Source organism: Chelon labrosus (assembly GCF_963514085.1).
Source record: "Chelon labrosus genome assembly, chromosome: 19".
In the NCBI taxonomy this organism is placed as follows: Eukaryota; Metazoa; Chordata; class Actinopteri; order Mugiliformes; family Mugilidae; genus Chelon; species Chelon labrosus.
The window spans coordinates 10799066-10818607 of NC_140352.1; the positions used below are offsets into that span (position 1 = coordinate 10799066).

Sequence of the window (19542 nt, forward strand, 5' to 3'; positions counted from 1 at the left end):
CACAGCTAGATAGCAATGATGATCATTAGTTGACGTCCTAATGAGATGGAGATATTCATCAGTGATCAATGTATTCTCTGGCCTCGCACCTTCCTGTGGGTAAACGGGTGTCAGACGGTGGGCGATACAGTGCGCACGCTCGCTCTCGGTTGCCTCTCTCTCGCCCTCTCGCTGCATTGCTGTCTGTCTCTTCACCCCAAACCACCCATCCACCCACCCAACTCACCTCGTGCTCTTTTATCTCCCCGTCGAAGATAAAAGCAAAGCGCGCATCGCCGGGGAACAATTAGTTTCCATTTCCGATCACTATTGTCTCGATCTCCCTCATTTTCAGAAAAGCTTCTTCGGTGCCAGGCATAGCATTAACCCTCACCGCTTTGGGAGATGCCCAGGCACTCCAACTCCAGAGGCAGTCTGTTTTACATTTTATCTCAAGTTTGCATCTGTTAAGCCCTCTGTCAGCCGTCCTGCTCCCTCATATATCATTTTCTCTGCTTTTTTCTTTTTTCTTTTAGTCTTATATCACTTAACCTAAGTGTGCATTTGTCTTCTGGTTCATTGCGTATTCTTCCTTTACACTGACAGAGGCTGCACTTCACGGTGTGACTTTCTGATTAGCTGCGTCTGTGTTTTGGCTCCGCTTCTTATGCCTCTGCTGTGTGGAGGCTTTCTTGCTGTTTGACTGGCTTAAGGGATCAGATTTTAACAGAACACAACACAGTCAGAACGGCGAGGGGCCCAATTTCTGGACTTGAAAACTCTAGGTAGTAATGTGAGCTGAATCTGACGGATCAATACTGTGTGGTATTTTATTGAGTCTTCTCTGTCTTCTTGTATTTGTTATAAATATTTAGCCATGATAGCCCGGCGCACAGACTGGCGCCGAGCTCAGGCTATCAAAAGTCAAAAATCGAACAAAAGAGCTGTTCATAAATATGTAAAGAGACCCTGTCTAAATTTATGAATATTCATTATTGATTTACTGAGATCCGCGATTCTCTTTCAACTGCAAACAGCCATTGTTCGCCCGCTTTTAATTTCTTTAGATTTTCCTCATTATGTGTGTATCTTTGATGATTTATCACCTTGGATCTCATTTTTATTTCCACTTATCCAAATTGCTTCAAAGTTCCTTGATTACTTAATGTGTAAATGAGTCTGATCCGCGGTTCTGTGGAATGACGAGATTAGTCATTGGGCTGTTTTGTAATTTCTCTGCAGGAATACACATGGCTGCGGATTCATTAGATGCATTTGCTAAAATGCAGCCTAGTACAAAAGTCCTTCTTTCACTATGATGCTCGGTTTTTAGAGACGCGTTGATTCAATTCTGATCCTCTTTGAGGCTGCATTTACTGAGGCTGTTTATACTGAGGCTGGTTTTTAATGTACTTTTACATGACTGGTTACGTTTACATGGACAACATTTCTACAACCAGATTGAAATCCTTCTGATTAGAGATTACAACCTAACTGTTTACATAGACGCTAAATGAAATTCACCCAACAAGGTACACCAATCAGGCAAAACAGAGAATGGACATGGGTCTTCTGAGGGTGTCCTGTGGTGTCTGGCAACACAATGTTGTTAGTGGGGGGCTTTGGGTCTTATGGGTTGAGGAGTTGAGAGAATCTTTGGCTTAAATGAGAATCTTTCAACATTGCACTATTAGTGTTTTGCGTTCCTCCATGAAAAGATGCTCTGCCTCACACAAACCTGTTAAAAAAAAATAAAAATTATTAATATTCTTCCAGGACGCTTAGTAGCAAATCTGAATCCGTGATTGAAAGCGAGAGGCGTGTCAATCTTTCTCACTCTGTTTTACTTTCCTCCCCAATTTCCTCTCCATTCCTTCATTCTTATCAGTCTACCTCCAGCGGATTTGTCGAGCCGACATAGTGGAACAAAATATCAGCACTATAGATCATTTTGACAGTTTAATTTCAATGGCTGATTATCAGTCAATTTGATAATTATATTATCCAACCATCCAATTAATGTGTTCTATATTTACAATGATCATCAAGTAAGCTCCCCATTCCCGCGTCATTTATTAAGGGTGAGATATTAGAACGGCGAGGGACCTTGACAGTTTGCCTGCACGGCCTCTTGATTGAGACATAGAAGGCGGTGTGTGCCTGTTTGCCACGTGCGGTCTGTGCATCACCCCGGAGAGGTTCTCGCCGGTCTTCCTCAATCCGTTCCTTCACACTCAACAGAGCGTGTTCAGGAGACGCGGACAGAGCAAAAGACAGAGCGAAACGGAGTGGAGGCGAACGAATGATGAAAGGATTTCATGCCTCCTCCTTGGCTTCGGTCCTCTCCTGTCTGCTCTGCGTAGCTGGGAGGGAAGTGATGCACTGTGCCAATGAGTTACTGATGCACAAATACAAAGAGCAAGGAGATGCAGAACCAATTCTTGGTGACGTGATGCCTCTGCCTCTTCTTCCCGTTTAGCCAGACATCAACACGTGCCACTGTGCATCGCATGAGATTAGGTGTCTCCAAATGGGGCACGTTCAGGAAGGTATTCCATCTGGAGTTGTGGCAGCTTGTTGTTTACATGGCAGCGATAATCTAATGCAGCAGAGTTTGCTTTGTCTTAGATAAGATCCTAGCATCTGACCATATACAATCTGTTACAGTCTGATAGATGTTAGCATCAACAGCTACCAAAGCCACTTTGTTTCTACTTATACGTCTTGATCACGTCGTGATCTGAATAATAATATTTTCCCTGACATGTCTTCATACACTCGACTTATCTTGGACATGGGATTCAACGATGCATGCTCTTTATTCCAATGCTACTGAGGTGTTTGCCGCTGGCGTGGTTTAGGAGCACGATGAAGAATATTTCAAAACTTAAATTCCCTGTTTCTTGTTGTTTCTTTCCAGATGATGTGCCTCCCTACTTTAAGACGGAGCCGGTGCGCAGCCAGCTCCACCTGGAACGCAACAGGCTGGTGTTGACCTGCATGGCCGAGGGCAGCTGGCCCCTGGAGTTTAAATGGATCCACAACAACACGGAATTAACGCGCTTTTCACTGGAGTACAGGTGAGGGCAAACTTTGAAACAAGTCTTATTTACTATATTTACTTTGTACAACAAATGAGACGGGAACCAGTTTTCTGAATCTAAACTACTGCCATGCAGTGACGAAACTGAGTGTACATCTTTGATCACACCTCAGTCCATCAGGCCATGTGGTGTTGTAGTGGAAATTTCTGTTGGAGAATAAGAAATCAGAACACTCTGATGGGCTCACAGCACAGACAGAGCATCAAGCATTGAGAGGGGCGAGTGAGCAATGAGTTCACCAAATAGGTGTACTTTATACCTTCATTCTGCTGAAGGTCATATTGAAGGTCCTGGCGACCATGGCGGAGTAAATCAGAGCCTGTAGGACCGCCGTAGTATTAACATTGTATGGGAAACACTGAAGGTACCATGTTATGCAACGTTTGCCATTACAGTATTCAACCAAACAATTAAAGAAAGTCTTTCAACATGTTGAAAACCAAAACCTTTTTCCTCTAAAATCATCTTGGTGATGGCCAAAGTTGGTTATTGTTACTCCAATACCAAGAAATGAGGCCATAGTGTAGCAGCTTAAATCAATGCCTCCCAGTTGTATGCCTCCAAAGAACTAGTCAACTGGACTCCTATACAGTACGTAGTAAAGATTTAGGGTTCTAACGTCGTGACATTTGAGCACATAATTCTAATCTGTTCCATCTTGAACTCTAGGTCTTAGTACCCGTGAATCCCCTCATTGCGGGGATTCACGGGAATGGGCCAGCCATGAGCTCAGATTGACCTTTGACCACCAAAATCTAATCGGTTCACCCTTGAGGCAAAGTCAAAGTTTGCGCCAACGTTGAAGAACGTCCCTCGAGGTGTACTTGAGATGTTGCATTCGCAGGTCGCACTGGGACATCATGTCACAGTCACCTTGACCTTTTATCAGCGGTTCATTGTTGAGCCCATGTAGACATGTTTGTTTGCGACAAATCTGAATTCCCTCTGGGTGTTTCTGAGATATGTTCATTAGAATGGCCTGCACGGCCGGCTCGGAAGCACCGACAGCCCCAAGATATAAAAGCATAGCAGTCGCTGCCATGTCAGTGTCAGTCTCATGGCATTCGGTGACATTAAATCCTGTTAACATTTCTGTAGTCATTGTTCTGTTGGTGCATTTTTAAACAAAAACAACAATAGTTTTGTCATGTAACAGATTTCCAGCTGTGCTTTTATGTTCTTCTTTCATTGCCTCTGCCTCTCTCCTTTACCCTGGCGCCTCTGTGACCTCCATCACTCTCTCTGGAGAGGCTGCGAACAAGCGAGAGGCTTGAATAAGGGTTAGGGCGGGAGATAAAGCGTCTTTAATGGTAACTGGAAGATCTTAATCATGTGGCAAACATTGCTCTTATCTTGGAGAGCAGTGTGTCTGCACCGAGCATTTCCCCGTGTCTGTGTCTGTGTCTGTGTGTGTGTGCGCAGACGGCGGTGTAAATGAAACACTAGAGGATTGGAAGAAAGCTTGCTGACACACACTTAGCTGATCTTAGCTGAACTGTTGTGTTCATATGTGAGGGAGAAAAAAAAAAAAAAGTGAACGCGAAAACAACGGGGGGGGGGGGGGGGGGGGCTGTACATACGAGCTGCCTCGGCCTCGTTGATGGAAGACCTTTCTTCCTGACAATCTCTGGAGACAGATAAGCCCCGAGAGTGGAAACAGCAGGGTAGGGAAGGGCAGAAGTGACGCACAGACAGACGCTGGGACAATTGATTAGAATGGACTGTACTTGAGAATAACGCTGTCGGCTGGAGCCTTAGGGCCCATTTGACTGTGTTATTGGGCGAGTGATTGAGCGATAGAATGGGTGATTAAACAAGTACACAGGCACAAAGCTGTCCAAAGTTCTGCCATTCACCATTATTAGCCCGAAAGAGATCTAAGACAAAATGTGATCACGATTTCCCTCAAATCACCTCCAACTGGTGCTGAGGTACATCGCAAAAAGAAGTTTTTGATTGAGATAAAGTGTGTCCAGGATTTTCCAACTTTTTCCATGGTATGGTGTGTGTATATATATATATGTGTGTGTTTCACGTCTTTGGGTATGCAGCCCTCCTCGTTCCTCAAGTCGGCCTTTCTCGGTGCCAGGAGAGTATTTGAGCGGAGCAGAGCCCCATATTAATGAGGTTATGGTAGAGGTCCCCCAGTGCTGAGTGCTGCTTTAAATATTGACACCGTGCGACTTGACCTTGTGTCCTCTGGCAACCGATCAATACCGCAAGGTCTGTGTGGCCATTATTATTCAACTTGTAGGTGTGTGCGAGGAAGAAAGAGCGCGCTGGATGGAGTTGGCGAGCGGCGCGCTTTTAGCGATTGGCTTCTGGGAGTGCCGCTCTTCGGGGAGACCGGGCCCGGCGCTGACTGCTGTCACATAATAATAGTGTCATATGGAGCGGTTAGCACTGATGCCTCACAGCAGGAAGGTTCTGGGTCCGGATCCCTTGGCCGACTGGGGGCCTTTCTGTGTGGAGTTTGCATGTTCTCCTTGTGTCTGCGTAGGTTCTCTCCGGGTACTCCGGCTTCCTCCCACCGTCCAAAGACATGCTTGTTAGGTTAATTGGCCGTAGATGTGAGTGTGGTTGTCCGTCTCTTGGTGTTAGCCCTGCGATAGACTGGCGACCTGTCCAGGGTGTAACTCCCGTCTCGCCCAGTGACAGCTGGGATAGGCTCCAGCCCCTTTGCGACCCTCCAGAGGATGGTTATACATTACAGTTACAGAAAATCTGCCCAACATCCTGCTTTCTTTGTTATACTTAAAATATATTACATAGATTTATCACTAAATTAGAATTCAGCTTAGTTAAGACTTGGGTTTTTAAGCTAGTGAAGCATCCGTCACACAATGCTTCAGCAGGTCCATGGGTCTGTAAATACACAGTAAAACACCACAGCTTCCTGCCACAGGACCGAAACCTCAAGCATGATTACCTGGCACTCCACCAGACTTTTCGCTGCCAATTAACCTAGAAACTTAATTAAGAGAGAGAGAGAGTTAATTATTAATCAAACCCCAAGAGTAGCTTGTGTTTGTCAATTGGTTCCTGGCTAGGTCGGCGGAGCGTGGCATCTTCCTCCGGGAGCAGTGACGTTCTCCCAAGTTTTCGCGCTGCGATAAGACGGGCGGAAAGCGAAAAACAAAAAGTCGGAAGGGACTTCGCAAGAGCAGGAAAGAACAAAGCGCGTCCGGTCTAATCAAGAGAACGAGAGGAAATGAAACGGTATGACGCAGAAGACGTGGCAGTCACAGCATCACGAGTTCATGTTGATTGTCTTTTCATCTCTGCGTACTTACACCCCCTTGTTGTTGTCAATTTTTTCGAGGAGTGAAAATTAGCTTTCCCTACGATACAATCACAACAAAGGGAGTGCTTTCTTGGTCAACGCGGGCTTTTCACAATCAAGACAGCAAAAACACAGAAAATGAGATTAACATTTTGACAGCTAGCATAATGGAGTGTCACTTTGGTCTCTCCAGTAATGACTCGTCTCTGTAAAATCCGGGCGCGTGTTTAGAAACAGGCCAGTAATACATTTGTGTTGTTTGCAAACCAATCAATAGACAGGCGCCACAGGTACACATATATATATAGATAGATAGATTAAATTGCAATCGTGTATTTCCTGAAAAGCGCCACCTCATCTTCAAAACTCTCTTCACGCTTTTGATCTCTCCCATCCCTCCTCTTTGTTCATCTGTCTGCCTCAATTTAATCCACTCATACGTGAACTACCATCGAGAGTCCATATCTTTTTTTTTCTTTTTTTCTTTCTTTTTTTTTTTAAACAGATATAATTTCATGGTAGCTCTGAACAAATTAACACAAGTTCAGTACAATATTATTGCATGTCTGGGGGGAAGAGATGACAAGCTCAGCTTGCTAACTGGATGGAGATGAAGGAAAAGCAGGGGGCATAATAGCGGTAGCTGACAGCGTGTGTGCGCGCCAAATAATATCCGCCTTTGGACTTCACACGCCAGCAAATATTCTAACGAAGTGACGCACATGATTGAGTTTCAAAGTAATTTATTGAATAAATATTCATTCCGAAGTTAACTCAGGCAGGATAGTGTGTTTTTTGTACCGTTTGCTGATTCTGAACTTGTAATGGTTCCAATGTTAATCTAAGCAGGAACAGAAACCATGATGTGGTTATTATTGACTGGCATGTCCGCGTACAGAAATGACAGAAAAGGTTGATTGCCAATTACTCCCTAAACGACAAATATAATTGTGTAAACGACGTTGTTCGACTGTTTCCTAGGGCTGAATGGTGGACTTTCACCCAGGAGAGGGGTTCACGTACCATGTCGGCACATTGCATTTGGGAGTGGTTTGTGTCCTGTTTGCTTGTAGCTAAACTATAAAAATGTTGTCAACGTCAAAGGAATGTTAAAGTCACAATAATTTAATCTGCAACAAGCTCGTCTGCAATTGTCTTGGCCGTATGTTTACGAATCCGACTCTGCCCGGAATAGATTTTATATGCACTTCATTCACCAGACCCCGGGAGGTTGCATACATAAACGCTGGTCGTTTTAATCACCTTAAAATATCGAGCATAACTGAGAATTTTCCGCAGAAGCCGGGGCTCCTGGCATTTAACCGTAATATATTATAAACAATTCCAAAATCCATATCCTCCCATGCAAAGCGAAGACTGCCGAAATACCACCCATTCGTATATTTTCCTATTTGCGGTTCTCCATAAATAACCTAGATGTGCGTGTGTCTACATCAAGAGGAGGGTTAAAGTGCACTTGTGTAAATGGAAATGGGATGAGGAATAAACAGCAGCGAAGAGGACCTTGAGATTTTCCCATTTGCTCACTTTCATTCTCATTTTCCACCCTGCGTTCCCCCCTATATGTTGTTTTCCTCGACACATCACACGAACCCTTGCTCTCATCGCTGCCGCCGCCGCCGCCGCCGTTCCGCATTTCCACAATTAATTGTTTTTCTGAGTCATGTCAAATTCAAATGTATTTTTTATTTATTTTTGTTTTGAGCTGCTTTGCGGCGCTCTCCGCTTTATCTCTGTGCATTTCCTTTATCTGCTCTAATTTCCCTTCTCCGAGATCCCCGAAAGCATGACTGTAAGAAGTAAAAAGGAAAGTAAATAAAATAAATAATAAAATATGCAGAGCCATTTTCACTGAAATGGGAAAAAGAAACCTTGGAAAATGAATTGCCGACATTTTCCATTATGAATGGATATGGGGAGTTTCCAGTATAGAGGCAAAAAATAAAATATAAATCAGGGAATTCTGTTAAATCGTGTTATTTTATTTCATTCTGTTACCGCGCTAGCCGCAGTAAGATCAGCGTTTTGCTTGCTAAGGAGAAGGACTAGCAGTAGCATCCAATTACTTGGGTCTGCACTTGAATCCCATCATGTAAGGGACTGACAGGCCTCCAGATGCAGCCAGCCAGGCAGCATCCTCTGTCTGGATGACCTTAATGGATTCCCGGCTGTAACTAAAAATGTCCATTTTCTATCTCCCTGGCATTCTCCTGCACAGCCCGCAGATACAATAGATTTTTTTTTCTTTCTTTTTTTTTTTTTTTTTTTTTTACCTTCCTCTCTCCCTCCCTTGCACTCAGTCACACCTCGTTTTCTGTAGCAGAGCAAGCGAGTCAGAAGTGCAAGTGAGACAGCAGGAGAGAAACAAGCAGACAGCGTTTGTTTTATGATGTGCACGGGCTGTGTTTGTCTGTCTGCAGGTGTGGCTGCCTCTCTAATGGGTGATCCGCGGCCACCGTTATGAAACGTTTCTGTATGAGCGCGAGGGCGCCTGATTATGTTTGCAAAGAGACTGGATGTTCACATTGAAATGCTTCACTTGGACGTCACTGATATATCTGAGGACGCGGCATTCAGCGACGTTCTGTCCGTATAATGCAGTGATGAAAATATTGGTCGCTGATCTGCCCGCACTCCCTGCCGTCCAAACATATGCAAAGACTTTTCGTTACCATACATTAGCGATATAATAAGAAAACCACTTACAGGAGAAGTAAATAACGTTGACCATCTTGCGTCAATGAAATGTTCTGCTGGGAAACCTTTGGACTTGGCTGTCATGGTCTTGGGTTTCCAGTGCATCCGGTGCCTTGTTTTTTGTTCTCTCTTTCCCTAAGCCGATTATCTAAGCTAATGGCTAGTCGAATAAGTCCCTCCAGGGAGGTAGAAGCGTCTCTTACCGCTAGCGCGTCTTTTAATTCGTTATCCAGGCTTCTCCGAAAAATAGCCCGGAGAGTGCCATCATCCCACCCGCACTCCGCCGCCGGAATGCGGAAAGTGATGGCGAACTGGGCCACTGGTTGGTCACCCTGTTGGAGATCCAAAAGGTGGTCGAGTACCAGTCTCATTTCTTTAATTAGACCTATCATCAACCTATAATCAGAGTAGAAATCGGGAAGCTTGCTGGAGACGGCCGTGGCCCATGTAGCTGCCTGACCGGACGTTAGGCTCACAATATATGCTGCTTTAGCTGAGTCTGTTGCATAGGTTGAGGTCTGTGAGTACTTGTGCATGCCCCTAAGTGACCCTGGTACCTGGTGGGAGTGGGAATGATTGGTTCTTGGGTAATAGGCGCAGTAGTTGGGTTAGCCTCCACTGGTGGAGGAGGAGTCGCCGAAGCTGCTGAAGCTGCTGAAGCTGCTGAAGCTGTGAGCTGGGTGACGATGGTCTCCAGATGCTCGGCGAGCTTATTCATCCCCATGGAGAGCGAGTTTAGGTGGTCCGATAGTGAGCGTAGAGCGGTGTCATGCTGTCCCACCATTGTTTCTTGTTTCAAAAGAGCTGCCAGTCTCTACGGGCACCGGATGCACTGGAAACCCAGGACCATGACACTGGCATTCGTGTGGATGTTACTTAGACATGTACCATCCACCTAGAATACACTAGTCACCCCCAACCCTGTAGCAATGACACTCCTTGATGGCAGCAGCCATCCCCAGCTTTTGGAGTTTTGAAAGCACAAGGGAGACCTACGCAATATTAGACAGGTGGTCGTAATGTTATGCCTGATATATACAGTAGGTTGGCAGTCACGGCAGCCCAGGTTTCAGCCATCACTCCTAATAAACCAGTCCCCCAAACACCAACGAACGGGGCAGTATGTCTCAAGGCTTGGAAGCTGTCACAACGTCCATGTGCGGCTAATGTGGAGATGGGCTTTGAGAGATTGCGTCTGGTAGATCGCAGAGATACAATAATGGCAAAATAGTTTGTGAAAATTGTCTTCTCCACGTCTCTCAGTTTTATCCTTAAAAAAATAAAAAATAAAAAGCTAGAACATGTGAAAGCTATTCCCCCTGAGGCCTCAAGACAAATTACCCCGTATTGATTTCCAGTAGCTTAAGCCAGAAGTCTCCATTACCTGTCATGTATTGTATGTGATAAGGACAAGATCAGAATGAAGACACTCATCCTGCAGTATATAATTCAGAGATCTCAAACGTGATTCTTTACACTTCCATAGGATATTGTCGCAAGGAAAAAAAGTAAAAAATGTATGGTGCATTATTGATTCGTTTTCAGAGACGTTGCCTATGGCGCGGAGAAGAGCTGCACATGTTCGACTTTGTGTCAGTGTGCCGTGCGCGTCACATGCCGGTGTTTTACTCGTCTTTCAGGGATGGATGTTTTAAGCTCGCTGTGATGAGCCGTCACCATGACCTGGAGCCAGTCGTTTTCCACAGCAGGCGATTGTGTGTTTACGCGATGCCAAAAGGTGACGCCAGACTGTTTCCGTTACCTCCAAAAGTGACACCGAAAAGCATTTAATTACACGTGAACCGTGACACGTGTTGCCGTGATTTTATCACGAGCTCAGCGTCAAAAGTGCACTCTTTCAAACCAGGCTCCGAATTTATTGCAATACTTAGTAGAAAAACAGAAAAATTGAAAGGAAAAAAATAATCCTGAAAGCACATTCACTGACAGCACGCATAAAAGATGTCATTACTGCCTCATTTTAAATTTATGATGCTTCATAATTTATCGTGATTTACTTTTATGATAAGATTGGGTATAATTACGATGTCCTTGCGACGTGTGTGCGAGGGTTTATAATGCTACTGTTTAACTAGAGATTTGAGCAACATGCTATTGGAGCTAACCTTGGGAGCTGGTATAATGTTATTAATGGGAACGCTCTCAATAAAGTGCGCAGCAGCCGCCTTCAATCACGGATTATGGTTTTGTCAGTCATCCTCTATCTCTTTATCTCTCCCTCCCTCTTTATCTGACATTTTCTGTTTTCATTCTCCCACCCCCTCCTCCGCACTCGCCCTCCTTTGTCAAACCAATCCGCGCCCAGGCCGCCCTCTTCCTCGCGTCTCCCTATCCGTCTCTCCTGCCACTCCTCCATCTAATCATTTCTCCTGAGTGGGGCTAATTAAAGGGGATCTGACGGAGCGCGCTGACCACAGGAACATCAGTCAATCTCTGTCCAACACAGCGAGGCCCCCGCCGCCTCCCCCCGCCCCCGCCAACCTGCTGCCAACGCGCACAACTCCGCAAAGGTTAATTGTATTCATTATATAAGGGACGGAGCGAAAGAGGGGAGAAAGGGAGAGGGAGAATAGTGTCTAAAGTCACCCTGAAGGTTCTGGCTCGCGGGTGAATTCTCTGTAGGCCTCGGGGAGGTTAAACTTGGAGCAACGACACCACCTGTCAGCTATTTCTTTCTTAATACGTGCTGCCTCTCCACCCAAACCACAAACACTTCTTCTTCTTCTTTTTTTTTTTTTTGGTCACACCCTATTCCATCATCTATTCACCTCATCTCTCCTCCGTCTATGCATAACACATATACGTAATTATATTAATTTAGTTGATGGAGCATATGAAAGGAGTCCCACACCATTAATAGATCCTCCTGATTAGTTGATTAAACCTCAACAGACTTTGGGCTAAAGCTCATTTAGTCCTTCGGGTCCAACTGACTCTGCTGGTAATGAGGTTTGATGCAGCTTCATTTTATTTATTTTTTTTGTCATAAGACATTAACAGCCTTCCGACACGCCAATATTAAAGCACCTTTTCAAAGCTCATAGCGGCTTCTTCCAGTGCGTGGAGATATTCAAGCAAAATTATGTATGAAACTTTGTAATACCGTTAATAAGCGGCGCATTTGAATAAAGCCGCCGTTTTGTTTAAATTAAATCTTGGGTTTTGATGTGATTAGCATTGCGAGGTGGCTAGATTCTCCTGACCCGACCATCCATCTTGTCAAGCTTCCAGAGGTGCTTGTGGGTGAACCATGGAGACCTTGGCCAGTCAGCTTCCTGTTAGGAACTACTGGCATTAAGAGGATGTTTTAGGTGTGGTGAAGATGACTCAGAAGTGATTAACAGCAATGTGGTTACCAAAGACATGGGAATGTTGCTGAAATTCGACAAGTTGTTAGGCAAAAACAATCCTTTGCTGAGGTGTTGACCAAGATTAGCAATTCATATAGTTAACTGACGCATGACTTCAAGGAAATGCCATCCATGACGTTTCATCTGACCTCCAAAATTCACCATGACGATTTCAGGCTTGGTGTTGGAAGGTCCAGTGAATCCAGATGGAGCCGGAGTTTTCATTTCAAAGAGAACGGTGACAGCATACGTTAGCAATATCTCTATGTTCTTCTACGTTCACAACATTTGGGGGAAGAAATATATAAGAGGCTTACCAAGGCAACCAGAGCTTGAAACATCTACTACCGCCCAACTGCCAGAGTGCCATTTATGCTCATGTTTTCTACAAAGACGACTGAATGTGTCTACCAACTTAGTAAATACTTCAAAGCTCTTTAGACTGAGGGTCGTTCTGTTTAAGCCGGAGTCTCCGGGGCTGAAAAAATGAAAGCTAGGAAGTGCATAAAACTGCAGTTGCCTCAAAAGGCCACTTGAGGCTGACAAAAGCAAGTCAAACCCCACTGACCTCCACGTTAAAATGCCCGACTTTACCCAGGAAATCTATAGCTGATTTCTCCATTCATGCTAACTTCACGGCCCGTGGATTTTTATGTGACTTAACACTTAAATTGTGTGGCAAAGTTAAGTCTACTTTAAAGGGGAACCACAGTTTTTTACAACCTGGACCTTATTTCTGGCATAAAATACGATCGTTTACTCACCCATATAACTTTTGTGTCATTCGTAGTCGTTCGGGAAATATTTAGATCTGCGTATATCTATATAGTGGGAGTGAATGGGGCACCAAAACGCAGCCTCTAAATAACGCATTATCTGCCGCGAAACTCGTTAATTTCACCAATATTTTGTTATGATAAACTAGTGCTATTACCCGTTGATTCCGGGGTCTGTAGATTGACCTACAGACTCTGGATGGTGATAACAGGTAACTCCGTCAGATTATGCTTTATTTAGAGGCTGCATTTCTGTGCCCCATTCACTCCCACTATATGGATATACGCAGATCTAAATGTCTCCTGAACGACTCCAAATGACACAAAAGTTATATGAGTGAGTAAACGATCATATTTTATGCCAGAAATAAGGTCCAAGTTGTAAAAAGCAATAGTTTCCCTTTAAGCTGTATGCCCACCTTAGCTCCACTCATGCTCCACCTTTTTGCCTATTTTTGAGTTAGATTTGTGTTAGGCGGAGACAAGCACTGCCAAGATGGCGACAAATGGAGTCACGACGCTGAGCTTAGAAACTGCTCTTCAGGAAACCTACGAATGGTAGATTGAAACCCTGCGATGATGCTTTGCAGATGATTCATCCAATCATCTACAAAATATATTTTGAAAGTGCCCCATGCCTTTCCCAAACAGTTTCCAAGGACGACTTCTCAGACTTCTGTGTTTACTGAATTTTACACAGCTTCTTAGAAAATAGCTAGGAAGATATCTTTGAAAAACTTTGAAGTTTTTGAAGATTTGACAGATGGTAAAAAAACATGTATATATATGGAAGAGTGCTTTTTACATAATATTTAGGTAACACAGAATAATTTGTATTTATTCAGCTTTTTACATGACTGCTTTGTTCGCAATTGTAGTTTTAGTTCTGCTGCAAAAGTTTTACCGCGGACAGCTTGTTGGAAGCACTTCCGACCTCGTAAACTGCTCTCTTTTACATCTCTTCTCACTCACTTACTCCCTCCCCAAGCGTTTATTACGTGAAGAAAACCGCCACAAACAAGAGGTTAAACTTTTCAAACAAACTGCATGTGGTTACTATAGAAACCAGTCCACTCCGTCACCGGAGGTTGCGCCTCTCAGCGAGCTAAGTACTCTGGAGCCCGTAGCAATGTGGGAACGTGACATCGGAGATGGCACGCACGCTTCCAGTGGCAAGTGCCTCACCTCCCGCAAGATGTATTTATTTTGACAAGAATGTGTTCTGCTCGAGCGACTTTGGAATTAACCGCGTGCCGATCGCCAAGGGCTAAGTCGCAGTTTCTACATGTTGCGCCGCCGTCTAACATGCCGTCAGAGACTGCGCAGCCACTTTAATAGCTGGCCTCTCCATGTGTCTCCCAGTGCTCCTCCATTTATTGCTTATTGGGAGGTTGTTAGGAAGCTGATACCTGCCGTTCTGAGCAGTCTGAGTGCCTGATCTCTGAAACAAATTACTTGAATCGCTCACGACACGCGAAATCCATTTTGTATCCTGATGATATTGAGGTAATCTCTCATATATATATATATACCCTGGTGAATCGCAGATATTGACATCTTTTAGAGACACAGGCTCCGTACAGTGTGTCGTTCAGCTGCATCCAAAGGCAAAAACGAATACCTGTTTTGAATAAACACTTAAAATCATTGCAGTCCCCTGCTGGCTGCATCACACTGCCTGGTCCCTGCCCAACAGCTCTGTGTCCCATGTGTGTCTTTGTAGTTACAGCGCAGTGTATTGTGCAAAATTGGCATAATGGCTGACACTTAAGGAGGCTCCCACCTTGGGCCGGCGCTTTCGCCAACCCTCTTCTGTTCTTTTGGCTTTCGGCCGCATCACCAGATGTGGCGTGGGGGAACGCAGAGCAGGTCAGCGGCTTGTGTGCAGTCCCCGGCGCGCAGCTGTGTAAAGTATATGTTACGCTGCCTCCACATGGCGCTGAGGCAGTACTGCCGCCACAGCCGGACCCTGGAGTCAAGGTCACGGAGAGAGTGTCAGCAGCTGGAGACGTGCGGCTGCAGCCTTTGTCCCGGGAGATTTTTGCGCTTGTCTGCGTGTGTTTGCACAGAAGACATTTGAATACACGTGTTTGCCGTCTACGCATGTGTCTTGAGGGAGCGCCTCGGCTGGCGGGAGCCTCTCGAGCATCATTATCATTGGAATAAACAACAGCTAAGCTCAGATGTCCTCCGTGCCCTTGTTCCTCTATCAGATAGTCTTAAGTTTTCGCGTGGAGCGTGCATGGCGTCGGATCCTTCTCAGCACGTTCACGCTTGCAAATTTGCAAATCCCTTTGATTCCTACTTTATTAGTTTATTTTAATATTTTTTTAATTTGTTTATCAGGATTTAAAAGTATTTTCATCTTTTTTTGTGTGTGTGTGTGTTTCTGTGATTATTAAAGGTACCTCATCCCTTCGTTGGACCGCTCTCATGCTGGCTTCTACCGCTGCATTGTGAGGAATCGGGTCGGGGCCCTTCTGCAGAGGCGCACAGAAGTTCAAGTGGCCTGTAAGTATCTGCACAGGTGAAAAACAAATAAATGGACCCAATGGATGAATAAGTGGATGCGTGATAGATAAACGCAGAGTAAGATAGAGTGTGTTTGCTAAACTGCATGCAGAGTACACAGTATGCCCATCCTCTGTTTGGTTGCCTTTGTATCAAGGACTGAGAAGGGAGGGACAGATGCTGCCAGGGTGAAAGATCTACCTGCATCTCATTCGGAGTGTTATCAACCCGGACAGCTGTTCCACTCAGCACTCTCATTAGATTGATATTGTTGCCATGGTTCTTTTTAACTTTGCTTCATTTCAATATGACCGCCGCTTATTTCGCTCCCTCTCTCTTTTGTCAACAACATCTGTCGCTTCTTTGTGAAAGCGGGGCTCCCGAGCACCGCGTTTTCTGTAAATGTTCTCTGCCGCTTTCAGCCCGCTCGGCTCCCCGGCCTTGTTAGCGAGCTATTACAGACGCGCCACGGAGGTGTCTGGAGTGTTGTCGCGTCAAATCCACCTCCAGCCTCCCCCCCCCCCCCCCCCAGTATGCGCGACTGTCCCACGCCTATTATCCTCCCTTCCCAGGGTATGCCGGGTTCATTGGTTTCCCCTTGTTCCCGGCGACATTTGAGTGGATGCGGCGCTCCGGTGTACCTGACAACGCAGTCAACCAGGCACAAGAGAGGAAGAGAATGGAGGGAGATGGGCGAAGGCCTAACAGTCCCGCGGGTCCACTTGTTTAGTATTGGGCAAACATACCGTTGCCTTAGCCAACCCCCTCCCTCGGCATCTCCTCTCTCTTCTAGCAGTCTAACTCTTTGTTGCTCCCATCACTGGCTCCTTTTTCTTGACTTTGACTGTTGTCTGGCCACCCCTGCTTTCTATTTATTTCTTGGCTTCCACCCCACTGTTATTCAGCTCCTCTTTATTCCTAGCTCTTCCCATTTCCATAATTCTCTTCTTCTTCCCTCTCCTCAGTCGCTCACGGAGGGCTAGGGATGGCCGTGCAGGGTAAAAAGGGAGAATTAAGGACACCTGCAGAAGAAACAGATGAGATAGACGGCGGACTGGGAAAAGGGAGAGAGATGGGGAGATGTCTTTCGGGGGGGGTGGGCGTTCCATCGAGGCAGCACAATTAGGATTGCGGAGACACACCTCGAAGAAAGGGAAACATGCCTCGGCATTAGAGATTAAGGGGGAAGGGGAGGAGGACATCACATCGCCGAAACTGCAGATCAAAGTCAGGGGATTTTCACACTTCCCAGATATTCATTTAAGCTAAGCGCCACAGCTGCACCGCAAAGCCAGATTACCTTTTTTTTTTTTTTTTTTAATTCTCTTTGAAAGAGATCTAGAGAGAGAAAAATGAGATTGCCATCGATGCACAGCCACTCCAACGTCCAGTCTACTTCAGGGCCCCACACCTTGATCCCCCCCCACATGTTTCAAACGTATTACTTCTAAACAGTGTTAGAAGTTAATGACGGAGTAACTGTCCATCAAATACTCCTACCCTGCCCATAGGTCTCACTTACAAATAGGCAAACGAGGAGCAGGAACATTAGCAGAATGTTCTAGTCAGCTTTTAAGATATAATGAGGCAAGGGGTGGGCGGAAGGGGGTGGGGTGGGGGTTTGCTCTAACAAATGAAATGTATTGGGAGATAATAGAATAGCGACGTAGCCGGTCATCTACTATGTTGAGTAATGCACACATTTAGAGTGCAATCAAGATTGATTGCCCTTGATGCATCCACACAGGAGGATACGGAGTATGAATATGAGTCAATTTAGCGTCCCCTCAGTGTCCCTCTGTGAGTCATTACATCTTGCTTCCCTCCAGCCTTCGTTGATGCACTGTGGAAACCATGGCAACAGCACTGCGCTGTCCGTCAAAGCGGCTCAGTGTAACATTTCAGAGCGGAAAGCAGATGGCAAAAGCTCTGAGGTCACCGGAATTTGAAAGAAAGGACGCGGAATTTGTTCTTGTGACTCGTGTCTGTGGCGTTAACCTTTTACCTGTCTCATGCTCTGTTTCTGTTTGTATTGTTTTTTATGTTGTTTTTTTTTTGCTTTCCTCCAGTTATGGGCAGTTTCGAAGAAGGTGAGCGAACCCAGTCGGTCTCTCAGGGAGAGGGCGCCGTCGTCCCCGCGCCGCGCATTCGCAGCTTCCCCCAGCCGCAGGTCACCTGGTTCAGGGACGGCCGCAAGATCCCGCCCAGCAGTCGCATGTGAGTTTGTTCGCTCCTGCTCAGTCCGATGTTACGTTTGTGTTTGAATCAATGAATAGTGTCTGGTTCTCTGCTTGTTCCTGAGGGTATTTAAGTGCGTTCGCTACAGAGCGACTGTCCCTACCTGTTGTGTGTCATTCGTTTTGCTGCACTTTTCTAAATCCAAGTTCAGTTTCCATTGCAGAACAAAGGCTGAGAGCAAAACAGTGTTGGCCCTTTGTGCAATGGGGTTGTCCTCTTGTTACTCATTTTTATTTTAAAAGAAACTCCAAACCAAACACCGCTGTATCAGTTTATCTCTGTCTCTTTTATTTCCATCTCTTCTCTTTGTCCCTCTTCATTCTGGTCTCAAAATTGGAGGCTGTGTTTTTCTGAGTTTGACAATCAGTGTTTTCCAGCTGGCAGTGGCGGCGGCGGCGGCATCATGCGTTTGGCACAATCAGTGCCCAATAGGACTAGGGAGCACTGGACCCGCTGACAGCCTCAAATGTGATTGTTGTTTTTGTTGTTTCCCCATTCTGTTCACTTACAATGGAAGGGTGTAAACGGAGAGCCGGGTTGGGAAAGAGGTGTTCTCTGTGGCCTGAGAAGGACGCAGTGGCCGTCTTTGGCGTTTCAGCTGGAATGTGTTTTCTTCCGGTATAATCCAGTTTGAAAAATAAGAAGATGATTTGTATTAAGTTTGTGCTTATACATTTTTTTAAAGGGGAACTACTGTTTTTTACAACCTGGTCCTTATTTCTGGCATAAAATACGATCGTTTACTCACCCATATACCTTTGGTGTCATTTGTAGTCGTTCGGGAGATATTTACAGCTGCATATATCCATATAGTGGGAGTGAATGGGGCACCGAAACGCAGCCTTTTCTTCTTTTGTTCCACACGATATCGTAGCAGCCAGATACTTCTGTGAGCTAGCTCGAGCACTGTTTTGTGTTTGGCCAGTTTATGTGTCTTTTGCTAGCCGCTAATGTAGCCTTGACCTACTAGCATAGGCTACTGATGTCCATTAAGCTGCTCCATAATGTCACATAATTTTTCATATTTCCAAAACTATGTTACTCGAAATAAATGGGAAACGTATTTACTTATTTAGTCATGTTAATGGTGCAGACCTGTTTTGTTCTGTTTTTACAATATACTGCATATACACCAATCAGGAATCACATTAAAACCAGCTTCCTAATATTGTGTATGTCTCTCTTGTGCCTCCAAAACAGTTTTGACTCATCAGAGAATGGACATGGGCGTTCTGAATGTTGTTAGTGCGGGCCTTTGGGTCCTATAGGTTGAGGGGAGGGGCCTCTGTGGATCAGGCTTGTTCCAGTGCATGCCACAGATACTTGATCAGTTTGGGATCTAGGGAATTTGGAGGCCAGGTCATCACCTTATGCAGTTTTTCATGTTTTTTGAGTTCTCCCTAAACCGTTTTTGTGTGTGTGGTGGGGGTGCCTGGTCTGGTCTAGGTGGGTGCTACATGTGTAAGTGACATCCACACGAATGCCAGGTCCAAAAGTTTCCCAGCAGAACATTGTATTGTCACAATGTTATTAACTTCTCCTGTCAGTGGTTTTAATGTTAT

The 19542-nt window shown here is 45.2% G+C and overlaps 1 protein-coding gene across 1 annotated transcript in view; it reads left to right on the plus strand.

The window, feature by feature from the left end:
* The first annotated feature begins 2072 nt into the window (after nt 1-2072).
* sdk2b (sidekick cell adhesion molecule 2b) overlaps nt 2073-19542 on the plus strand; it is an 89466-nt gene continuing 71996 nt past the window's right edge. The window contains exons 1-3 of the mRNA XM_084567731.1: nt 2073-3059; nt 15636-15742; nt 17812-17959. Of these exons, the coding sequence (XP_084423857.1) occupies nt 2791-3059; nt 15636-15742; nt 17812-17959 (524 nt within the window). The 5' untranslated portion in view covers nt 2073-2790. The remainder of the gene's footprint in view (nt 3060-15635; nt 15743-17811; nt 17960-19542) is intronic.